The sequence below is a fragment of the Bombina bombina genome, chromosome 1 (assembly GCF_027579735.1).
Source record: "Bombina bombina isolate aBomBom1 chromosome 1, aBomBom1.pri, whole genome shotgun sequence".
In the NCBI taxonomy this organism is placed as follows: domain Eukaryota; kingdom Metazoa; phylum Chordata; class Amphibia; order Anura; family Bombinatoridae; genus Bombina; species Bombina bombina.
Window position 1 is genome coordinate 474,888,029 of NC_069499.1, and position 24,727 is coordinate 474,912,755.

Sequence of the window (24,727 nt, forward strand, 5' to 3'; positions counted from 1 at the left end):
TTCTAAGTGCTAATTTTTTAAGAAATCAAGTAAGTTGTTTGCTGTTGTTTACACAATATGTTCCTTTTTATCTTTACTTTGATTTAACATATTTGTTTTTACCAAAGGGCACTGTGTTATATACCTTTAATACACTCCAGTGGGTAAAATTAATGATTGGGAACACATTAAGGGCTAGATTATGAGTAGAGTGCAAAATTACTCTTTCGCAAGTGCTATATTTGCACTCCACTCGGTAATACCAGCGCACACAAATGTTAAGTTAAATGCAGTGCGAATTCGACATCTCAAGAGCGCTTCTATAGACTCCAATGGGAGCCTTGTTCTGATGCCGTGAGATGGCAAAGAACCTAGGGCAGCAGAGGGGGTAAGTCGTGCAGCATTGGGCAGCAAATGTAGAATATATATGTATATTAATAAATATATATATGTTTGTGTTTATATGTATATACACATATTAACACATAAATATATACAGTATGTATATAAGCATATACATATATATTTCAAGTAAAAACACAGTCCCCATAGACTTCAATTTAACCTCTTAAGGTCATAAAACAATTGAGCAAACTGAAAGCTGTGTCCTTAAAGGGTTAAAGCCACTTTTCAGTGCCGATTTTCTTTTTTCTTACACCACACATCCCCTCGTACAGTTATTTATTATTGTTTTTTGTTTTTTTTAAAAGATGCTCATATTTTTTTTTTTTTTAATAAAGTAACTGTACATTTTATTTCGGGGGCAATTGGAGGCATTTTTTTAATTAACCAGAGGTCTAACCTCTGGGTAATTGCACTTAGGACAAAGTGCTTATGTGAGCTTGTGGTAGCATTAACCAGCCACTTGTAATGGCTGGTTATTTAACGTGCGCCCGTAACCGGGCAAATTTGCCCCTTTACAGGCGCATGTTAAATTAGAGCTCCACTTGTAATCTAGCCCTAAAAGGTACACTGTCCCTTTAACTGCGTTATGTTTTCTATTTGGTTATATAGAGCTGCAGATTCAGAAGTTAATATCAGAGGTTTTAGAATCTCATTGTATTTATTCTGGAAGAATTAAGATATGGGGTAATCTTTCTTTTCATTTAAGAAAATTCCTGTCACAGCATGAGAAATTGTAAAATGATGAATCTCTTGGCCAGATTTCTATTTAGGAATTTTGTACAACAAAATTGCACATAGGACATTGCACATATTCTACATATTTCTGCTGGCAACAGCAGATAACTCTTGGTAAGCCAAGGAACAAATACAACTATGCTTCAAAATAAAGTCACCTTATGAGGACAAGAAGAAGAAATGGTAGAGGATTCAGTCAAGAACTCAGTTCTTAGGGTATTTTCAGGGCACACCTAAGACTAAAAGAATTGGAAATGAGAATATGTCAAATCACTTCCAGTCCTGGTTGATGCAAGAGATGATAGTTTCGGATGACATTTCCTTATGAATCAGAAGTTCAACTATGAAATAAAAATCTCCTCATGAATGATTTTCCTAAAAAGGCTGTCTCACGTTTTGGTGTTTCAGAGTGGCAAAACTGGGACTCAAGGCCGATTACACAGTTCAACAAAAAAATGTTTCTTATTTGTTTGCATACTAAATACTTTACTAATTTTAGGTCTTGAAAAATGAATATGACTTTAGAATTTTTTTTATTAGCTCTAGTTTTTGAGATGCACTACTTGCGCTTCAGTAATACAATCATAGTGAGAAGCAATATTACAACAATCTGATATTTTCAATCTTGATATAACATAAATGAAAGTAGTTTTTATTTACTCAATGGCAAATAACAACATAAAACAAAAAATCATACAGCAATGTACAGTATCTGAAATAGTGGCCTATTCACAAGAGCACCTTGTCTTAGCTTGTCACTTGTACTCCTCTTCTGGGGCATCTCTTCTCTTTTCACTGTCCAACAGTCGTCAGCAAGCATAGAATTGTTCCACCTACATACCTATCAGCATATCTTTGTTTTATTGCTGAAATGTCTTCGTGGAACCACTCACCCTGCTCATCACTCACTGCACCGCAGTTGTCAGGGAAGAAGTGCGAATGAGAGTTGAGAAAGTGAAATTTGAGTGATATGCTGCAGCCTAATTGATGATACTTTTCTAGAAGGTTGTGGCATATCCAAGGACATAAAGATCAAGTATCTCTGTTGACAAGGAAGAAGAATGTATATCTGACTTGATGTAAAATTTAACAGCACAATTACAATAACAATTTATCCACAACACATAACCACAAGGTTAAACTATGTTTATAGGATTGTACTGAAACCTTTTTTTATCACTCAATTGAAAGAGTGACATTTTAACATGTTGCATTTTTTGGCTTGTAAAAAATGTGACATAAAAAATTGTGTAATTCCTACTAATAAGGATCTGTACCTATCAGCCAATGAGTATTAGCAGCCAGTGACTATCAGCCAATGGGCATTAGCAGGAAGTATCTATCAGCCAATGAGTATTAGCGGGCATTAGCTATCAGCCAAAGTGTATTAGCTGGTGCAGAGCGGTCTTCGCCGATACACAGATCTGGAGCGCTGGTCCTCCTCAGCGGCGGCGGTCTTCACCGACGTGGAGCTCCTGTTCATGTGATCATCCGCTGCACACTGAAGATTGAATGCAAGGTAACCCTTTTATATTGGGGGGTACCCTTTTATTCCTATTGGATGAAATTTTTAAATCAGCCAATAGGATGAGAGCTACTGCAATCCTATTGGCTGATTTGAACACATGCACACAGTTTTTTAAGGAATTCGGCAGGTAGGGTTTTTCCAAACATCTTGGAGAACTAACCACAGTTCTTCTATGGATTTAGGCAGCCTTTAGATGCTTCTGTATTTTTCATATAATCCCAGACAGACTCGATATTCAGATCAGGGATCTAGGGGCATCGCACCATCGATTCCAAGACTCCTTGTTCTTCTTTATGCTGTAACTTTGGCTGTGTGTTCGGGGTTGTTGTGATGCTGCAGAATAAATTTGGGCTTATCAGATGCCTTTCTGATCGTATTGCATGATGGAAAAGTATCTGCCTGCACTTCTTAGCATTGAGGAGACCATTCATTCTGACCAAATCTAAAACTCCATTTGCAGAAATGTAGGCCCAAACTTGCAAAGAACCCCCCACCACTTTTTGCTTCTTCAGAATAACTTGGACAGAACATCTGGAAACCCCTTTCTGTCTTGAAATTTTTGCCTAGGAGAGACCTTGCTGATGCAGTATAACCCCCTTGTTTCGTGTTACTGTGCTCAGTCTTGCCATGATGTATGGCTTTTGACATTAAACTGTCTTCAGCAATCTCACCTCATTAGCAGAGTTTGACTGTTCCTCACTCGGTTTTATTCCTCCGACTCAACTGTTTCTGTTTTAGTTAATGATTGTGTTTCAACCTATATATTAAATTGATGATCATTAGCACCTGTTTGGTATATTTGTTTAATCATGTACCTGGCTATGGGCTAGATTTTAGAAGTGAGGAGATAATGATAGATCGCCTGCACGATAACCAATATCTCTGGACCACGCTACCATTAGAGCGTGGTTAAGCTTGTATTAGCTATATTCTTTGCAATTATCTGTACAAACTTTGTGCAAGTATTTACACATCCTCTGAATTGGATTGACCTGCACACCGACCTTAATGAAAGTGACTAAATTTAGGATTAGCATCTGAAAGGACTGCTGCCTTGACGATAATCACTAAGACAATGTCCTTGTTCGTGATTAATTTTACCTCATATCGACTGAGGTTAAGCTGAGTGAGTAGCCACTTGGAAGGGGATATTAGTTTGTATTTTATGTTTTGTAAATAAAACGTACTATTTGCGCACTTCTGTTTTAGAGTTTAACATATATACACATAAATACACATATACAGTCATATATGTACTATTTTGAGCCCCTCCCATTCAAATGCCTTGAAACATGCAAGGTCATTTTTTTTTCTGTTTTAATGTGTTTTGAATAGAAATACTTTAAATTCCAATGTTCTTCTCATTAAAAAAATATTGTTGTTTAAAAATAAAATAAAATATATATATATATATATATATACATAAATAAATATATTATGATATCAATCTATATCTATCCCTCTCTCTCTCTCTCTCTCTCTCTCTCTCTATATATATATATATATATATATATATATATATATATATATATATATATATATATATATATATATATATATATACAGTATATGTATATACTCATATAGATATATAGTAATAGATATATAGTTTGCAAAAATAGAAATACTTTAAATACCAGTGTTCTTCACCTAGAAAAAAAGTTCTGTTTAATATATATATATATATATATATATATATGAATAGATATATATTTTACAAAATATATATATATATATATCGAAATATATATTTTAAAATAAAAAGAACATTTTATTCTATGTGAAGAACATTGGAATGTAAAGTATTCATAAGTAGCTTCAGGTTTAGAACAGTTGGTCTAATGCGGTTAGCACGCCAGTTAAACTGTTTTTTTTTTTTAACAGAAGTCTATGGGGAGAAGTTAATTCAGTAGTCTTTAAGTTAGCGCGCATCAGACTTTCGCTTGCATGCTAATTTTTTACTTTCAACTTGTAATAAGCGTGCAAAGCCGGCCACATTAAAATTTTACTTTGAGACTCTGTGACCGGAGTTCTTATCTCTCAATTACTCCACTATACTAAGGTTTTAATAATGTATGTCACAGTATCACCATGTTATTATTGTTTAAAGATGATTCTTGTTTGTAACACTTTTCACAACCTCAATAAAAACTATTTAATAAAAAAAAAAAAAAAAATTTTACTTTGAGTGCAGTTAGAGTGCAAACGAAAATTTTAATTAGCGCGCAACTTGTAAGCGGGCTCTATATGTCTACAAAATCCCTGCAGGTGTACTGAACAGAATTGATGTTTGAAGGTAAAGGGTGGTCACATACATTATTAATTTGATTTACATTTTTCTTCTGTTTACTCAATTTGCATTTTGTTAATTGATAAAAATTAACTATTAATATTTCTATTTTTGAAAGCATTCTTACTTTACAGCATGTTATCACACCTGCCTGTAAATGTTGCACAGTACTGTATGTATGGATTTGATGTGTGTATGTACTATGTATATATGTATGTCTTTATATGAGTGTGTACATATGTATGTGCACACATACATACACATACATATATACATACACATATTTACATACACCCATACAAATACACCCATATATATATATATATATATATATATATATATATATATATATATATATATATATATATATACACTTGTGTTCCCTTCCCAATCCAACACGTTGTCATATACCATGTGTTTTGTACACCTACAGTCTGTTACATGAGGGATTTAGGCTTTTGCTTTAGTGATACCATTTGACTTTCAACTTGTAATATAAGTTTAAGAATAAGAATGCTATTGATTTAACTTGAACAGTGTTAATAATATTAATATATTATATTTTTGTACTTCATGTGTAATCTAGGCCATATTTTGAATCTCATATTCTCTTATTAAAAAAATATGCATGAGTATAAAGGTACTTACCATCTTTATTCTTTTGTTCTCTTATCTCAGTTTCACATTATTGAAGATAAAAATTATAAAGGACGTGACAAAGCTATTGTATTTCCAGCACACACAACTATTGCATTTAGTGTATTTGATCTCTACATTCATCTTGATGGTCATTTTGGTAAGTTTTCTACATGTGCTATTATTTTATACAGCGAAATTAGAATATATTGTGAAGTCAGGTTTTTAAAAATGTATGGTGAATGCTAAAAACACATTTACCCCTTATTCAAATGGAATCACCATATGTGTGTGCACATATTCTATTTTGTGCCTTAATTTGGAGTATTTGAATCTGTATTAATCATTTAAATTCTCACTTAATCAAGTAAGAACATTTTGCACGTTTTTTTAATTCAGTGACCTCATTCCTGACATAAATGTTTTTGCTATTTATCTGAATGCAGGTTGGGTTTTCAGTGTTTTTATTCACATTTTGCTGTCTAATGTAGAGGACACTGTTGTATCATATTTATTGCAAATACTTGTTTTAAATACATTTACTAGTTAATTACAGTTTGAATTACTTAATACAATATAATAGGGGGAAAAAGTTATTTTATTCGGAATGAGTAAACAAAAAGAAGCCGACTTTTTGCTGGATATTGTCATGGAAGTTTTCACACACTTACATGCAAATAAAATATATATTGTAAATGATGAAGGGATATTAAACATCTCTTGTTTCTGGGCATAACTTGTGCTTGTTCCACGCCCTTGAGAGAGAACAAAAAGCAATTTCTGTAACCTAGGATTTCTTTAAAACGCTCAATATAAATGTTACAAAAACAGTGCATATCCAAATAATAAATCCAAGATGTTTGCCAATCTCTTTACCTTGTTATTCTAAAATAAAGTGGGAACACAATTGATGTACAATGATAAAATGATAAACTTAAAATTGCTGCACTGTCTACTCACATATTTTGGAAAAAAACACTAATAATAATCCATATAGTTTTCCATTTTATTAAAACATGCAAATAAAAATGGATCAACTCTACCCACTGCAGTTGTGGTCTACGAGTACAGTTACACTCAAGTAAGGACACTGGCTGAACTCTGCACACTAAAGTCTCTGTATCCCTCTGTGACTGCAGTCCAATCCAACACACACTTCACTAATATTAATGATCCTTAAACAAGCTGCATTAGTTTATGATGCCCACATTTTAAACACTGTATGTCTGTATTAGTGTGTATTTTAGTGGCTTGGATTTCCATTATTAGGACAAGTAATATTGGGGAAAGGGGCATTATTTTCTAAGAAGGACATTTTATTTTTTTATTTTTTTACAAAAAAAGCTGTGTTTAATGTCTCTTTAACTTTTTATTAAAGGGGTATGTTTGTGATTCAGAGAGAGCATATCATTTTAAAAAGTTTCAATTTACTTCTATTATTAAATTATTACTTCTATTTTTAAATTTGCTTTGTTCCCATGGTATTCTTTGTTGAACAGATACCTAGGTAAGTGTCTGGAGCACTACATGGCAGGAAGTAGTGCTGCCATTTAGTGCTCTTGCAAATGGATAACATTCTTGCAACACTACTGCCATATAGTGCTCCAGACTTACGGCTAGATTACGAGTCTTGCGTTATGAGTAAAAAAGCAGCGTTAAGGCTCATAACGCTGCTTTTTCACTACCGCTGCTATTACGAGTCTTGTAGGTACAGATGTACCGCACACTTTTTTTGCCTTACCGCATATCAACTTATGCAATTTGCGTAAAGTCTTTTTTCAATGGGACTTCCATTGCGCCGGTATTACAAGCTTTTTTTAGGCCAAAAATTGAGCGGTACAGCCTATCCCGCAAGATTCGTAACGCATTCTAAAGTCAGTAGTTATGAGTTTTACACTACAAAGCCGTAGCATAAAACTCATAACTAAAGTGCTAAAAAGTACACTAACACCCATAAACTACCTATTAACCCCTAAAACGAGGCCCTCCCGCATTGCAAACACTAAAATAAAATTATTAACCCCTAATCTGCCGCTCTGGACATCGCCGCCACTAGAATAAACATATTAACCCCTAAACTACCGCACTCCCACCACGCAAAAACACTAGTTAAATATTATTAACCCATAATCTGCCGCCACCTACCTACATTTATTAACCCCTAATCTGCCGCCCCCAACGTCGCCGCCACTATATTATATTTATTAACCCCTAAACCTAAGTCTAACCCTAACACCCCCTAACTTAAATGTAATTAAAATAAATCTAATTAAAACCTACAATTAATAACTAAATAATTCCTATTTAAAACTAAATACCTGTAAAATAAATTCTAAGCTAGCTACAATATAACTAATAGTTACATTGGTATCTAGCTTATGGTTTATTTTTATTTCACAGGCAAGTTTGTATTTATTTTAACTAGGTAGAATAGTTACTAAATAGTTATTAGCTATTTACTAACTACCTAGCTAAAATAAATTACAAACAATTAAATAAATTACCTACATTAAATAAAATTAAATAAATTAAATACAATTACCTAAATTACAAAAAAAAACACACTAAATTACACAAAATAAAAAACAAATTACAAGATCTTTAAACTAATTACACCTAATCTAATAGCCCTATCAAAATAAAAAAGCCCCCCCAAAATAAAATAAAAAACTTTAGCCTAAACTAAAGTACCAATAGCCCTTAAAAGGGCCTTTTGCGGGGCATTGCCCCAAATACATCAGCTTTTTTACCTGAAAAAAAAAAAAAAACAACCCCCCCAACAGTAAAACCCACCACCCACACAACCAACCCCCCAAACCCGCTCCGCACTGGATGGATGAAGATAGAAGATGCCGTCTGGATAAAGACTTCTGCCCATCTGGAGGACCACTTCTCCCGGCTTGGATGAAGACTTCTCCCGGCTTCGTTGAGGAATTCTTGCCGCTTCGATGAGGACTTCTCCCGGCTTCGTTGAGGATGGATGTCGGATCTTCAAAACTGTAAGTGGATCTTCAGGGGGTTAGTGTTAGGTTTTTTTTAAGGGTTTATTGGGTGGGTTTAATTTTTAGGTTAGGGCTTTGGGCTGCAATAGAGCTAAATGCCCTTTTAAGGGCAATGCCCATCCAAATGCCCATTTCAGGGCCATGGGGAGCTTAGTTTTTTTAGTTAGGGTTTTATTTGGGGGGTTGGTTGTGTGGGTGGTGGGTTTTACTGTTGGAGGGCTGTTTGTATTTTTTTCAGGTAAAAGAGCTGATTTCTTTTGGGCAATGCCCCGCAAAAGGCCCTTTTAAGGGCTATTGGTAGTTTAGTTTAGGCTAGGGTTTTTTTCTCCAACATTGGTGTGTCCGGTCCACGGCGTCATCCATAACTTGTGGGAATATCTCTTCCCCAACAGGAAATGGCAAAGAGTACAGCAAAAGCTGTCCATATAGTCCCTCCTAGGCTCCGCCCACCCCAGTCATTCTCTTTGCCATTGCACAGGCAACATCTCCACGGAGATGGTGAAGAGTATGTGGTGTTTAGTTGTAGTTTTTTATTCTACTATCAAGAGTTTGTTATTTTAAAATAGTGCTGGTATGTACTATTTACTCTGCAACAGAAAAAGATGAAGAGTTCTGTTTGTGAGAGGAATATGATTTTAGCAGCAGTAACTAAAATCGTTTGCTGTTTCCACATAGGACTGTTGAGATGAAATAACTTCAGTTGGGGGAAACAGTTAGCAGACTTTTCTGCCTAAGGTATGACTAGCCATTTTTCTAACAAGACTGTGTAATGCTGGAAGGCTGTTATTTCCCCTCATGGGGACCGGTAAGCCATTTTCTTAGTCTCAAACAGAATAAAGGGCTTAATATGGGCTATAAAACTGGTAGACACTTTTATGGGCAAGATCGATTGCTTTATTTGGGCATTTTATGAAGCTTGATGTTGATACTCACACTTATAAACTTTGGGGAACGTTTTTTTAACGTCAGGCACTGGTTTAGACACCTTTTCAGTCAGGAAGGGCCTTCCCTGTAGTAGGCTGAGCCTCATTTTCGCGCCATTACTGCGCAGTTACTTTTGAGAGCAGGACATGCAGCTGCATGTGTGTGGGTCTGAAAGTTGTTGAAAAGGTTCCTAGAAGGCTTCATTTGGTATTGTATACCCCCTGGGTTTGGTAAAGTCGCAGCAAAGGCTGTAGCTGGGACTGTAGAGGGGTTAAAACTGGAACCGGCTCCGGTTTTTTCATTTTAAGGGTTAAAGGTCTCAAATTTGGGGTGCAATACTTTGAATGCTTTAAGACACTGTGGTGAAAATTTGGTTAAATTTGAACAATTCCTTCATAGTTTTTCACATATTCAGTAATAAAGTGTGCACTGTTTAAAATTTAAAGAGACAGTAACGGTTTTGTTTAAAAACGTTTTTTGTACTTTATTGACAAGTTTAAGCCTGTTTAACATGTCTGTGCCTTCAGATAAACTATGTTCTGTATGTATGGAAGCCAATGTGTCTCCCCCTTCAAAATTGTGTGATAATTGTGCCATAGCGTCCAAACAAAGTAAGGACAGTACTGCCACAGATAGTAAAGTTGCCCAAGATGATTCATCAGATGAAGGGAGTAGACATAGTTCTACATCATCTCCTTCTGTGTCTACACCAGTTTTGCCCACGCAGGAGACCCCTAGTACTTCTAGCGCGCCAATGCTTATTACTATGCAACAATTGACGGCAGTAATGGATAACTCCATAGCAAATATTTTATCCAAAATGCCTGCATATCAGAGAAAGCGCGATTGCTCTGTTTTAAACACTGTAGAGCAGGAGGGGGCTGATGATAATTGCTCTGTCATACCCTCACACCAATCTGAAGGGGCCATGAGGGAGGTTTTGTCAGATGGGGAAATTTCAGATTTAGGTAGTATTTCTCAACAGGCAGAACCTGATGTTGTGACATTTAAATTTAAATTAGAGCATCTCCGCGCACTGCTTAAGGAGGTGTTATCTACTCTGGATGATTGTGACAACCTGGTCATTCCAGAAAAATTGTGCAAGATGGACAAGTTCCTAGAGGTTCCGGTGCACCCCGACGCTTTTCCTATACCCAAGCGGGTGGCGGACATAGTGAATAAGGAGTGGGAGAAGCCCGGCATACCTTTTGTTCCCCCTCCTATATTTAAGAAATTATTTCCTATGGTCGACCCCAGAAAGGACTTATGGCAGACAGTCCCTAAGGTCGAGGGGGCAGTTTCTACACTAGCCAAGCGCACTACTATTCCTATAGAGGATAATTGTGCTTTCAAAGATCCTATGGATAAAAAATTGGAGGGTTTGCTTAAAAAGATTTTTGTACAGCAAGGTTACCTCCTGCAACCTATTTCGTGCATTATTCCTGTCACTACAGCAGCGTGGTTCTGGTTCGAGGAACTAGAAAAGTCGCTCAGTAGAGAGACTCCGTATGAGGAGGTTATGGACAGAGTTCACGCACTTAAGTTAGCTAATTCCTTTATTTTAGATGCCGCTTTGCAGTTAGCTAGATTAGCGGCGAAAAATTCTGGGTTTGCAATTGTGGCGCGCAGAGCGCTCTGGCTAAAGTCTTGGTCAGCGGATGTATCTTCCAAGACAAAATTGCTTAATATCCCTTTCAAGGGTAAAACTCTTTTTGGGCCAGAATTGAAAGAGATTATCTCAGACATCACTGGAGGTAAGGGCCACGCCCTCCCACAAGATAGGCCTTTCAAAGCCAAGAATAAGTCTAATTTTCGTTCCTTTCGCAATTTCAGGAACGGACCGGCCTCCAACTCTGCAGCCTCTAGACAAGAGGGTAATGCTTCGCAAACCAAACCAGCTTGGAAACCGATGCAAGGCTGGAACAAGGGTAAGCAGGCCAAGAAACCTGCTGCTGCTAACAAAACAGCATGAAGGAGTAGCCCCCGATCCGGGACCGGATCTAGTAGGGGGCAGACTCTCTCTCTTCGCTCAGGCTTGGGCAAGAGATGTTCAGGACCCCTGGGCACTAGAAATAGTTTCTCAGGGTTATCTTCTGGAATTCAAGGAACTACCCCCAATGGGAAGGTTCCAGATGTCTCACTTATCTTCAAACCAAATAAAGAGACAGGCATTCTTACATTGTGTAGAAGACCTGTTAAAAATGGGAGTGATACACCCAGTTCCAACCGTGGAACAAGGAATGGGGTTTTACTCACATCTGTTTGTGGTTCCCAAAAAAGAGGGAACCTTCAGACCAATTCTGGATTTAAAGATCCTAAACAAATTTCTCAGAGTGCCATCGTTCAAAATGGAAACCATTCGAACGATTTTACCTACAATCCAGGAGGGTCAATTTATGACTACCGTGGATCTAAAGGATGCGTATCTACATATTCCTATCCACAAAGATCATCATCAGTTCCTAAGGTTCGCCTTTCTGGACAAACATTACCAGTTTGTGGCTCTCCCATTCGGGCTAGCCACTGCTCCAAGGATTTTCACAAAGGTACTCGGGTCCCTTCTAGCGGTTCTAAGACCAAGGGGCATTGCAGTGGCACCTTACTTGGACGACATTCTGATACAAGCGTCGTCTCTTTCAAAGGCAAAGGCTCATACAGACATCATTCTGGCCTTTCTCAGATCTCACGGATGGAAAGTGAACATAGAAAAAAGTTCCCTGTCTCCGTCGACAAGAGTTCCTTTCTTGGGGACAATAATAGATTCTTTAGAAATGAAGATTTTCCTGACAGATGTCAGAAAGTCAAAACTTCTAAGCGCTTGTCAAGTTCTTCATTCTGTTCCACGTCCTTCCATAGCTCAGTGCATGGAAGTAGTAGGGTTGATGGTTGCAGCAATGGACATAGTTCCTTTTGCGCGAATTCATCTAAGACCATTACAACTGTGCATGCTGAAACAGTGGAATGGGGACTATACAGACTTGTCTCCAGTGATTCAAGTAGATCAGAAGACCAGAGACTCACTCCGTTGGTGGCTAACCCAGGACCACCTGTCCCAGGGAATGAGTTTCCGCAGACCAGAGTGGGTCATCGTCACGACCGACGCCAGTCTAGTGGGCTGGGGCGCGGTCTGGAACTCCCTGAAAGCTCAGGGGCTATGGTCTCGGGAAGAGTCTCTTCTCCTGATAAACATTCTGGAACTGAGAGTGATATTCAATGCTCTCAAGGCTTGGCCTCAACTAGCAAAGGCCAGATTCATAAGATTCCAATCAGACAACATGACGACTGTTGCTTACATCAATCATCAGGGGGGAACAAGGAGTTCCCTGGCGATGAGAGAAGTGACCAAAATCATAATATGGGCGGAGGATCACTCCTGCCACCTATCTGCGATCCACATCCCAGAAGTGGAAAACTGGGAGGCGGATTATCTGAGTCGTCAGACATTCCATCCGGGGGAGTGGGAACTCCACCCAGAGATATTTGCCCAGTTGACTCAATTATGGGGCATTTCAGACATGGATCTAATGGCGTCTCGTCAGAACTTCAAGGTTCCTTGCTACGGGTCCAGATCCAGGGATCCCAAGGCGACTCTAGTGGATGCATTAGTAGCGCCTTGGACCTTCAACCTAGCTTATGTGTTTCCCCGTTTCCTCTCATTCCCAGGCTGGTAGCCAGGATCAAGCAGGAGAGGGCCTCGGTGATCTTGATAGCTCCTGCGTGGCCACGCAGGACTTGGTATGCAGACCTGGTGAATATGTCATCGGCTCCACCATGGAAGCTACCTTTGAGACAGGATCTTCTAGTACAAGGTCCATTCGAACATCCAAATCTAGTTTCCCTTCAGCTAACGGCTTGGAAATTGAACGCTTGATTTTATCTAAGCGTGGGTTTTCAGATTCTGTAATAGATACTCTGATACAAGCCAGAAAACCTGTAACTAGGAAGATTTACCATAAAATATGGAAAAGATATATCTGTTGGTGTGAATCCAAGGGATTCTCATGGAGTAAGATCAAAATTCCTAGGATCCTTTCTTTTCTCCAAGAAGGTTTGGATAAGGGATTATCAGCGAGTTCTCTAAAGGGACAGATTTCTGCTTTATCTGTCTTATTACACAAACGACTGGCAGCTGTGCCTGATGTTCAAGCTTTTGTTCAGGCTTTGGTCAGGATCAAGCCTGTTTACATACCTTTGACTCCTCCCTGGAGTCTGAATTTAGTTCTTTCAGTTCTTCAAGGGGTTCCGTTTGAACCTCTACATTCCATAGATATCAAGATGTTATCTTGGAAAGTTCTGTTTTTGGTTGCTATTTCTTCTGCTAGAAGAGTTTCTGAGTTATCTGCTCTGCAGTGTAATCCGCCCTATCTGGTGTTCCATTCAGATAAGGTTGTTTTGCGTACTAAACCTGGTTTCCTTCCAAAGGTTGTTTCCAACAAGAATATTAACCAGGAAATAGTTGTGCCTTCTTTGTGTCCGAATCCAGTTTCAAAGAAGGAACGTTTGTTACACAATCTAGATGTAGTTCGTGCTTTAAAGTTCTATTTAGAAGCAACAAAGGATTTCAGACAAATGTCTTCTTTGTTTGTCGTTTATTCTGGCAAGAGGAGAGGTCAAAAAGCTACTGCTACCTCTCTTTCCTTTTGGCTGAAAAGCATCATCCGATTGGCTTACGAGACTGCCGGACGGCAGCCTCCTGAACGCATCACAGCTCACTCTACTAGGGCTGTGGCTTCCACATGGGCCTTCAAGAATGAGGCTTCTGTTGATCAGATATGTAAGGCAGCGACTTGGTCTTCCCTGCACACTTTTGCCAAATTCTACAAATTTGATACTTTTGCTTCTTCGGAGGCTATTTTTGGGAGAAAGGTTTTGCAAGCCGTGGTGCCTTCCGTTTAGGCAACCTGATTGGCTCCCTCCCTTCATCCGTGTCCTAAAGCTTTGGTATTGGTTCCCACAAGTTATGGATGACGCCGTGGACCGGACACACCAATGTTGGAGAAAACAGAATTTATGCTTACCTGATAAATTACTTTCTCCAACGGTGTGTCCGGTCCACGGCCCGCCCTGGTTTTTTAATCAGGTTTGATGAATTTATTTCTTTAACTACAGTCACCACGGCACCCTATAATTTCTCCTGTTTTTCTCCTGTCCGTCGGTCGAATGACTGGGGTGGGCGGAGCCTAGGAGGGACTATATGGACAGCTTTTGCTGTACTCTTTGCCATTTCCTGTTGGGGAAGAGATATTCCCACAAGTTATGGATGACGCCGTGGACCGGACACACCGTTGGAGAAAGTAATTTATCAGGTAAGCATAAATTCTGTTTTTTTATAAAAAAAAATTTATTTTGATAGGGCTATTAGATTAGGTTAATTAGTTTAAATATCTTGTAATTTGTTTTTTATTTTGTGTAATTTAGTGGGGGTTTTTTTTTTTTTGTAATTTAGGTAATTTATTTAATTGTAGTGTAGTGTTAGGTGTTAGTGTAACTTAGGTTAGGTTTTATTTTACAGGTAAATTTGTATTTATTTTAGCTAGGTAGTTAGTAAATAGTTAATATCTATTTATTAACTATTCTACCTAGTTAAAATAAATACAAACGTGCCTGTAAAATAAAAATAAACCCTAAGCTAGATACAATGTAACTATTAGTTATATTGTAGCTAGCTTAAGGTTTATTTTACAGGTAAGTATTTAGTTTTAAATAGGAATTATTTAGTTATTAATTGTAGGTTTTATTTAGATTTATTTTAATTATATTTAAGTTAGGGGGTGTTAGGGTTAGACTTAGGTTTAGGGGTTAATAAATATAATATAGTGGCGGCGACATTGGGGGTGGCAGATTAGGGGTTAATAATTGTAGATAGGTGGTGGCGATGTTAGGGGCGGCAGATTAGGGTTAATAATATTTAACTAATGTTTGCGATGCGGGAGTGCGGCGGTTTAGGGGTTAATATGTTTATTATAGTGGCGGAGACGTTGGGGCGGCAGATTAGGGGTTAATAAATGTAGGTAGGTTGCGGTGACATGGGGGGGAGATTAGGGGTTAATAAATATAATGTAGGTGGCGGCGATGTCTGGAGCGACAGATTAGGGGTTAATAAGTATAATGTAGGTGTCGGCGATGTCAGGGAAGGCAGATTAGGGGTTAATAAGGGTAAGATTAGGGGTGTTTAGACTCGGGGTTCATGTTAGGGTGTTAGGTATAAACATAAATGTAGTTTCCCCATAGGAATCAATGGGGCTGCGTTACGGAGCTTTACGCTGCTTTATTGCAGGTGTTAGGCTTTTTTTCGGCCGGCTCTCCCCATTGATGTCTATGGGGAAATCGTGCACGAGCACCTACAACCAGCTAACTGCTGACTTAAGCAGCGCTGGTATTGGAGTGCGGTATGGAGCTCAATTTTTCTCTACGCTCCCTTCTTGCCTAATAACGCCGGGTTTATGAAAACTTGTAATACCAGCGCTGTAGGAAAGTGAGCAGTGACAATAACGTGCAAGTTAGCACCGCACCCCTCATAACGCAAAACTCGTAATCTAGCCATTAGTAAATTAGAAAGTTGTTAAAAATGGAATGCTCGATCTGAATCATGAAAGAAATATCTGGGGTTTCATGTCCCTTTAAACTGGGAATTGATTGTGTTTGAGAAGAGCAAACAGCCAAATATAATGGTTAAAAAAACAGCAAAACAAATCAATTAGAAGAACCATAAGTAAAGCTGTTAATAGTTTTTTCTAAGAAAACCGTTGTTGAATTTTCTTAAAGTGTTAGTAAGGTTCAAAAAGCGCAATAACTGTTATTTTATGGATTTCTGTTTGATTACAATAGCCTTGAATTTGAAAGCCCTGGAAAAGGACATGTGAGGCACTTCATAAAACTCTTCTTGTAGATTGGTAACACTTAGCCTATCCATATTGTGCTAAATCTTTATTCAATTCTCACTACCTTTGTGTGTTTACTGGGGAATATGTTTTATTGCACTGTTCTTAAAGGTAGTAAGTGTTATACCATATTCCTTTTTCTATTGTTACTAGAATCTAGAACTGGAAAGAGTGATTATTTTATTTCCTTGGTAACATTAAAACATTGGACAGTGTTTTTACTGTAGATAGTGACCTTCACCTAGGCTCTCGTCTCTTCTTTCATCCCTTCCTAACATTCACTCCATCACAGAAAATATGCCTTTAAGCTCTTAAGGACATATGACGGAATTTTTCCGTCATAAAACAATTGAGCAAACTGAAAGCTGTGTCCTTAAAGGGTTAAGGGACAGTCTAGTCAAAAATAAACTTTCATGATTCAAGATAGGGCGTGCATTTTCAAACAACTTTCCAATTTACTTTTATCATCAAATTTGGTTTGTCCTCTTGGTATTCTTTGCTGAAAGCTAAACCTAGATAGACTCAAACTGATTTCTAAAAACCGACTCTTTTCTCTGGGCATTTTACAGTTTTGACAGATAGTGCTAGTTCATGTGTGCCATATAGATTAAATTGTGCTCACTCCTATGGAGTTATTAAAGAGTCAGCACTGATTGTCTAAAATGCATGTCTGTCAAAAGAACAGAGATAAGTGGGCAATCTGCAAAGGCATAGATACAAGGTAATCACAGAAGTAAAAAGTGTATTAATATAACAGTATTGGTTATGCAAAACTGGGGAATGGGTAATAAATGGATTATCTATCTTTTTAAACAATAACAATTCTTGAGTAGACTGTCCCTTTAAATAGAGTTTATGGTCAAAGAAAAGTATCAAAAACAATTTGGAAATGTTTCAACCCTAATTTAGGATGTCCCACTGGATTATGTCCCCACATTTTGGTTGAGAATCCCAGTACTGCAATTTTTATGGAATTACATATTATTCAACAGAACAACATTTTGGCAGTTAAAAAGTATTGTAAACATTAAATGAAACTCACGGAAGGAGAGTTGTTGACTTTCTGTATGTTGTTTCAAATAAAAAATAGATAGAATATGTCCTGGAAGACAAAAAGAAAAAAGAGGCGCTCTTGGTGCAGCAAGTTCCAATATATGACAACCAAACGTTCGTGATCTAGATGATATACTCACAAACAAATGTGCACATGCAGTGCAATAGTAGGAGGACCGAAACTTCAGAGCCGTTCGGCTGACTCCTCAATGGCGACTCTGCCAAACGATGCTGACACGCCAGATAGTAGTAGCAATGATCCGGTTCACTGTGAAGCCTCCGTGATAAGCTGCAGTGATCAGCTAGGATGGGAATCCACAAACTGCTATGGATAGCATTGCTCATTTCTCACTGAGTGTCTAACAGTCGTTAGCAAAATTTTACTTCCAGGTGAAAGGTTTCGGTTCCTGACTTCCTGAGACTGTGAAGAAAGTCATACGTTAGAGAGGGTCTATCCTCTGCACATAACTTTATACTACTCTTCCTTGCTCCTGTGAATTTGTGACTATCCATAGCAGTTTGTGGATTCCCATCCTAGCTGATCACTGCAGCTTATCACGGAGGCTTCACAGTGAACCGGATCATTGCTACTACTATCTGGCGTGTCAGCATCGTTTGGCAGAGTCGCCATTGAGGAGTCAGCCGAAACGGCTCTGAAGTTTCGGTCCACCTACTATTGCACTGCATGTGCACATTTGTTTGTGAGTATATCATCTAGATCACGAACGTTTGGTTGTCATATATTGGAACTTGCTGCACCAAGAGCGCCTCTTTTTTCTTTTTGTCTTCCAGGACATATTCTATCTATTGCATACAACTTGGAGAGAGCTGCTCACCATCGGATTGATGAACTATTCATTCACAATGCCTATATCGGTTGGAATACCTATTAGAGGAACTTTATCTATGTTTTTAAGTCCACCTATTTCCTTTTTGGAAAATATTTGATTATATGACAAATATATATACTTTATCTATGGTATAATATTGAGTATATTAAGATTGAAATCGGTATCTCTATATTAACATCCTTATTTGTGATTGGTTGTTTGGCGCACCTCTGTTATTTTTGGTTAACACAGCAGTTGTACTGTGATCAAACCACACTTGTTTTTCAAATAAAAAATAGATTAACACAAGTTACGGTTATTGCATTATATAAACATAAAATATAGATTCTGTATTCCATTAATTAAGAAAAGTCAAATGTTATCAATTTTTATAAAGTAAATGCCTTAAAAACAGTTGACACAAAACATTTTTTTTTACATTTACAGAGTTTTGTGTATCAACAACTGCAAAAGGAGGATTTGAAAAAGAACCAAGCAGATCATTTTCATTAAACACTTTAAGGAACAATTTATTTCGATCTGGGATTTTTGGTGGTAAGCAAACAATTATGACATAGCCATTGATAATGATGATTATTATATGCTGGTAAAGCAGCAACATATCCATTATCATTTGAATTCTCAGTAAGTTGATAACTGAATTGTATGTTTTTTAGAGGGAATCTTTTTTTAGGTTTTAATTAGTTTGCTCTGTAGGGTTTTGAAGGTGGTTTTGTGAGGCCAGTATTCATTACAGCGGAATACTTTCTAAGCACAGATAACTGACCAGTTAAGAGATAGATGGGGCTCCATTGTTAGCAATAATCATGTCTGTGAAGAGAGGAGGGTATGAATCTATGAATTCCACAGTTTTCAATTTGTGTTGTTGTGGTGAGTTTCCCCGCCCCCCCCGCACAGAATATTAGTTTTACAGTCCAGTTTTAGTGAATGTAGGCCATTAAAGGGACACTCAAGTCAAAATAAACTTGTATTATTCAGATAGAGCATACAGTTTTAAGACACTTTCCAATTTACTTCCATTATCATATTTTGCACAGTCACTTTATATGCACACTTTCTGAGGAACAAGATCCTACTGAGCATGTTCACAAGTTCACAGGGTATACGTATACTAATCTGTGATTGGCAGATGTCTGTCACATGATACAGTGAGCCGGAAAATGGGAGAAAAAATAAAATTATCAGAATAAAAATCTATTGCTTTTTTGAAATTCAGAGTAAGTGCTATTTTGTATTATGTACTTGTTAATTATGATATCTTTCCTAAGATACGGTGAGTCCACGGAATCATCAATTACTGTTGGGAATATCACTCCTGGCCAGCAGAAGGAGGCAAAGAGCACCACAGCAAAGCTTTAAAATGTCACTTCCCACAATCCCCAGTCATTCTCTTTGCCTTTGGTGCAAGGAGGAGGTGAAGTTTTGGTGTCTGAAGAAGATTAGACTTATTTTGCTTTAATCAAGATTTTATTATTTTGAAAGCCAGAGTAGGTTTGCTCTGACATTTCCTTTCTTGATTGGGTCTAGCCATACTCCACGTTAGTCTCTTCAGTAGGGCAGTGGTGGCTTTAAAGCAGTTAGGAACTTGTAAGGTGGGCCTTGCTGCGTTTTCCTAACATATTTGCTGCGCTAGTATAGAAAGCCAGAGTAGGTTTACTCTGTTTCTTTCTTTTTTTCTACAGGTCTATGTGAGGAGTGGCATCCTCTTACACCATGTAAGCTGTCCTCCTGCCGGACGACCAGACTGCAGGTAAGTGCATTTTGTCTTCTAAGGTTTGAAGACACTGCACCTAATAAATCTGAACTGCAATTGCTGGGACACAATGTATCCTTTATAAGGATATCTTAAGGCAGCGAGCTGGCACTGCTGCTGTGAAATAGAGACAAGGGGTTTTACTTTTATTGAAGTTTTAAGTACATCTCTTTATTGTTTGTGGGCTGTTTTTTCTAGGTGCTCCTGGATAGTTTGTACAATTGTAGCGTTACTACATTTGTATTATGTGGGGCATGTATAATACTTTAATATGAGAGGCCTGTATGTTTGATGTCCGGTATTTTACTTTCATTATGGGCTAGAAGCTGCGTCTGCAGAAAGCAGCAACAAGCAAGCTTTGAGTGTTGACACTGTCGGCATGTGGTTTTTAAACTAGCATTATCTTGCAGGTATCCGCCATTCCAACATGGCGGTGGGGCTCATATCTATATATGTATTTTTTCTGACGCACGGTTGCTGTGTGAGCGTGTCACATGACCTGTTTTCCGATTCTAGTCTTTAGCGGAGCGGTGTCTTTTTTTGTGGCGCCTCCTTTTGTTTTAGAATCCTCCTTGTAAGGGAAGCAGCCTCAAGGTGTACTGGCTGCTTTCACGGAGGGCTAAATTGGTCTAGTTTTTTCCCGGTGACAGGAAGCAGTCTCAAGTCTGACTATGTTATTACGGTGATCAGTAATAGACATACGATGTAGGTCTCAGACTTGTTGATTAGGCTAGCTATGAATTGGGATTGTAACGACTAGAGAGCTCTTTGCTGTTTTTTTCTCTAATTCTACTTTTTTCTGTTGGGAGTGAAAGTCCCCTATCACGGCATAGTGGAGGATATTAAAAAATTATTGGGTAGCCATAGTTCTTAAAGTGACAGTACATTTAAGTTGTTTTGTTTTATTTTATTTTAAATATTACAGTTTTAATATAAGACTTCCTTGGAGGAATCTATGTGTTTTTATAACTTGTTTCCATTTATACAACTTGATTTTATTTCGCTAAGATCTCTGGAAATGTAGAGATAGAGCGATTGCCTCTAAGCCCAATGTCTCCCTGGATGATGCTGTTCAGGCAACAGCTTCTCCTCTAACGTCCCAAGCCTCAATAGTGTCACATGCAGTGCCCCGCAGTTCCTCTCAATCTCCTTGAGGAGTATATTTGCTATAGTTTTGGCTGTACAGTTATCTTCCGTGGTATCTGTGGCATTATATGAATTTCCTATATTAAGGAGAAAAGTGCAAGAGGAAATTTAGAGAGTCATATAGTAAGGTTTCTGTTCCGCCTTTTGGCTACACAGTTTGCTCTCCTAAGTTAAGGAGGTTTCGCAGGTAGCTTCTGAAGGTGAAACCTCAGATTCGGACAGTATAATTCCTTTATCTGATGCTGAAAGGCTAACATGTGGCTCAGTGGTAACAAACAGCACTACAAGCCAGCAGTCTTGGGCTCAATACCTATAAGGGGTCTCCTTCAGATGTTTGCTTTTTTTTAGGTCTTGCAAGGGTATTGCAAGGGTGCTCCTCTTAACAATATATAATTGAGGTGTCATCCTTCTTTGAGTAAACTCTCTTTCAAGAGATCATGTCCAATCTTCTTTTCCATGGATGGGAAATGAATCTGGAGAAGAGTTCCCTTGTTTCATCTACCTGGGTGATTTATTTGGAGACCTTAATAGATTCTCTATTTAGGAGAATATTTCTAACAGAGGTCAGATTATCAAGGATTTATTCCTTTTCCTTTCTCTGCAGTCTACTGTCTGGCTAACAGCAAGCTGGTAAATAGCTTAGCCATTTTGCATCCAGAAGGTTGGGAGTTTGGTTCTAGCTGCAGTTGATTTTATCCTCACTTTTTCAGTGATTCAATATATGGAGGGGATTGGTCTGATGGTTATCATGGACATCAATCCCTTTGCTATTTTCCATAGAATGGAGAACATTTGTTTCTGTCTCAGAGGATAGATCTAGATCAGTCAACTAGAGATTCTCACCCGTAGTGTTTTCTCATGAGTATCTGTCTAAGGGCGCATGCTTTTAGAGACATTCCTGGGTGATGTGACCATGGACGCCAACCTACTGGGCTGGGAAACAGTCTGGGTCTTTTTTAAGGAGCAGGGATTATGGACTCGGAAGTGTCTGCTCTCCTCTTTAACATCTTGGAGTTGAGAGCGATATGCAATGCTCTGATGGCTTGGCCTCAGTGGTCCTGAGCTTGGTTCCATTTGGACAATATCACCTCAATGGTTTACATCAACCACCAGGGAGGATCTTGGAGTTCCTTGTAGGAGGTGACTTGGATTGTTCAGTGGGTGGAAGCTCTCAATTGTTGTCTTTCTGCCATCCACATTTCATGAGTGGACAACTGGGAAGTGGTTTTCCTGAGCAGACAGATTTTAACTTAACCCTCAAATGAGAGATGCCGGAGTTGGATCTGATGGCGTCTCGGCAAAATACCAAGTTGCCAAGGTACGGTTTGAAGTCAAGAAATCCACAGGCCGCTCTGATAGATGCTCTGACAGTTCCTTGGGATTTCAGGCTGACATACCTGTTTCCGCCGTTTGCTCTCCTTCCACGAGTCATTGCTTGTATCAAACAGGAGAGAGCGTCAGTAATTCTACTTGTCCTTGCGTGGCCTCACAGGATCTAGTATGCAGACCTAGTGGAGATGTCACCTCTTCCACCTTGGAGACTGCTTCTGAGGAAGGACCTTCTGATTCAGGGTCCCTTCTCTCATCCAAATTTTTTTTCTCTGAAGCTGACTGCTTGGAGATTGAACGCTTAGTTCTCTCTAAGCGTGATTTTTTTGAGTCGGTCATTGAGACCATGATTCAGGCTTGCAAGCCTCTTGCAGGAAAGATTTACCATAAGATATGGCGTAGATATCTTTATTGGTGTGAATCCAATTTGTCCTTTCTACAGGAAGGTCTGGAGAAAGGTTTTGTCATTCAGTTCTCTGACGGGTCAGATTTCTGCATTATCTTTTTTGCTGCATAAGCGTCTGGCAGATGTGCCAGATGTGAAATCTTTTTGTCAGGCCTTGGTCAGTATCAGGCCTGTGTTTAAATTTGTTGCTCCTTCTGGGAGCCTTAACTTTGTTCTTAAAGTTTTGCAGCAACCTCCGTTTGAGCCATTGCATTCCATAGATATTAAATTGTTATCTTGGAAGGTTTTGTTTCTTATTGCTATTTCTTCTGCTCGGAGAGTGTCGGAACTCTCAGCTTTGCAGTGGGATTCGCTTTATCTTATCTTTCATGCTTCCTAAAGTGGTTTCGGACAGAAATTTTACTCAGGAAATTGTTGTTCCTTCTCTTTGTCATAGTTTCTTCTTTTTTGAAGAACGTTTGTTGCACAACTTGGAGGTTGTGCGTGCTTTAAAATTTTATTTACAGGCGACTAAGGATTTTTGCCAGTCTTCTGCCTTGATTTTTTGTTTCTCTGGGAAAGGTAAAGGTCAGAAAGCTTCTGCTACTTCTCTTTCTCTCTGGTTGAGAAGTATAATTGGTTTAGTTTATGAGACTGCTGGGCAGCAGTCTCCTGAGAGAATTACAGCTCATTCTACTAGGTCTGTCTCTTCTTTTTGGGTTTCAAAAATGAAGCTTCTGTGGAACGGATTTGCAAGGCTGCAACTTGGTCTTATCCGCATACCCTGTCCAAATTTTACAAATTTGTTTCTTTTGCCTCGACTGAGATTATTTTGAGAGCAAGGTTTTTCAAGTGGTGGTGCCTTCTGTTTAGGTGACCTGTCTTGTCCCTCCCTAATCATCTTTGTCCTCTAGCTTGGGTATTGTTTTCCAACAGTAATTGATGATTCCGTGGACTCACCCTATCTTAGGAAAAATTTATGCTTACCTGATAAATGTATTTATTACCGGATACGGTGAGTCCACGGCCTGCCCTTTATTTTAAGACAGTTATTTTTAACTTTAACCTTAGGCACCTCTACACCTTGTGTTATTTCTTTTTTCTCCATTTTCCTTCATTCGAATGACTGGGGATTGTGGGAAGGGAACATTTAACAGCTTTGCTGTGGTGCTCTTTGCCTCCTCCTGCTGGCCAGGTGTGATATTCCCAACAGTAATTGATGATTCTGTGGACTCACTGTATCTTGAATGAAATTAATGTATCAGGAAAGTATAAATTTAGTTTTTCTACTGCATTGAGTACTAAGCACTTTCCCACCTTGGTTTTTTTTTTTTTTTTTTGAAAAAACATTTTTTAACTTTTTTTTCAGATCCCCAAGACTTACACTGTTGAAAAGGTTAGGCGCATACCTTTCCAATGGTGGGTCTTCGGGGTCTGTAGCTGCTTAGATGCCTGATATACAGGCTTCTAAGCAGCATGCCCCCTGCTCCTATACTTAAAGGGACAGTCTAGTCAAAATTAAACTTTCATTATTCAGATAGGACATGTAATTTTAATCAACTTTCCAATTTACTTTTACCATCAAATTTGCTTTTTTCTCTTAGTATTCTTAGTTGAAACTAAACCTAGGCAGACTCATATGCTAATTTATAAACCCTTGAGGGCTGCCTCTTATCACATACTTTTTAAATCTCTTTTCAACACAAAGAGACAGAAAGTACACATGGGCCATATAGATAACACTGTGTTCAGGCACAGAAAGTTATTTAAGATTTAGCCCAACACAATGCTAACTGCAAGACAATAGATAATAAACAGTCACAGTCATGT

At 38.3% G+C, this 24,727-nt stretch overlaps 1 protein-coding gene across 1 annotated transcript in view; it reads left to right on the top strand.

The window, feature by feature from the left end:
* Positions 1-24,727, top strand: part of LOC128645484 (pejvakin-like) — a 169,181-nt gene that overhangs the window by 96,791 nt on the left and 47,663 nt on the right. The window contains exons 4-5 of the mRNA XM_053698506.1: positions 5,616-5,733; positions 18,711-18,818. Coding sequence (XP_053554481.1) covers positions 5,616-5,733; positions 18,711-18,818 — 226 coding nt within the window. The remainder of the gene's footprint in view (positions 1-5,615; positions 5,734-18,710; positions 18,819-24,727) is intronic.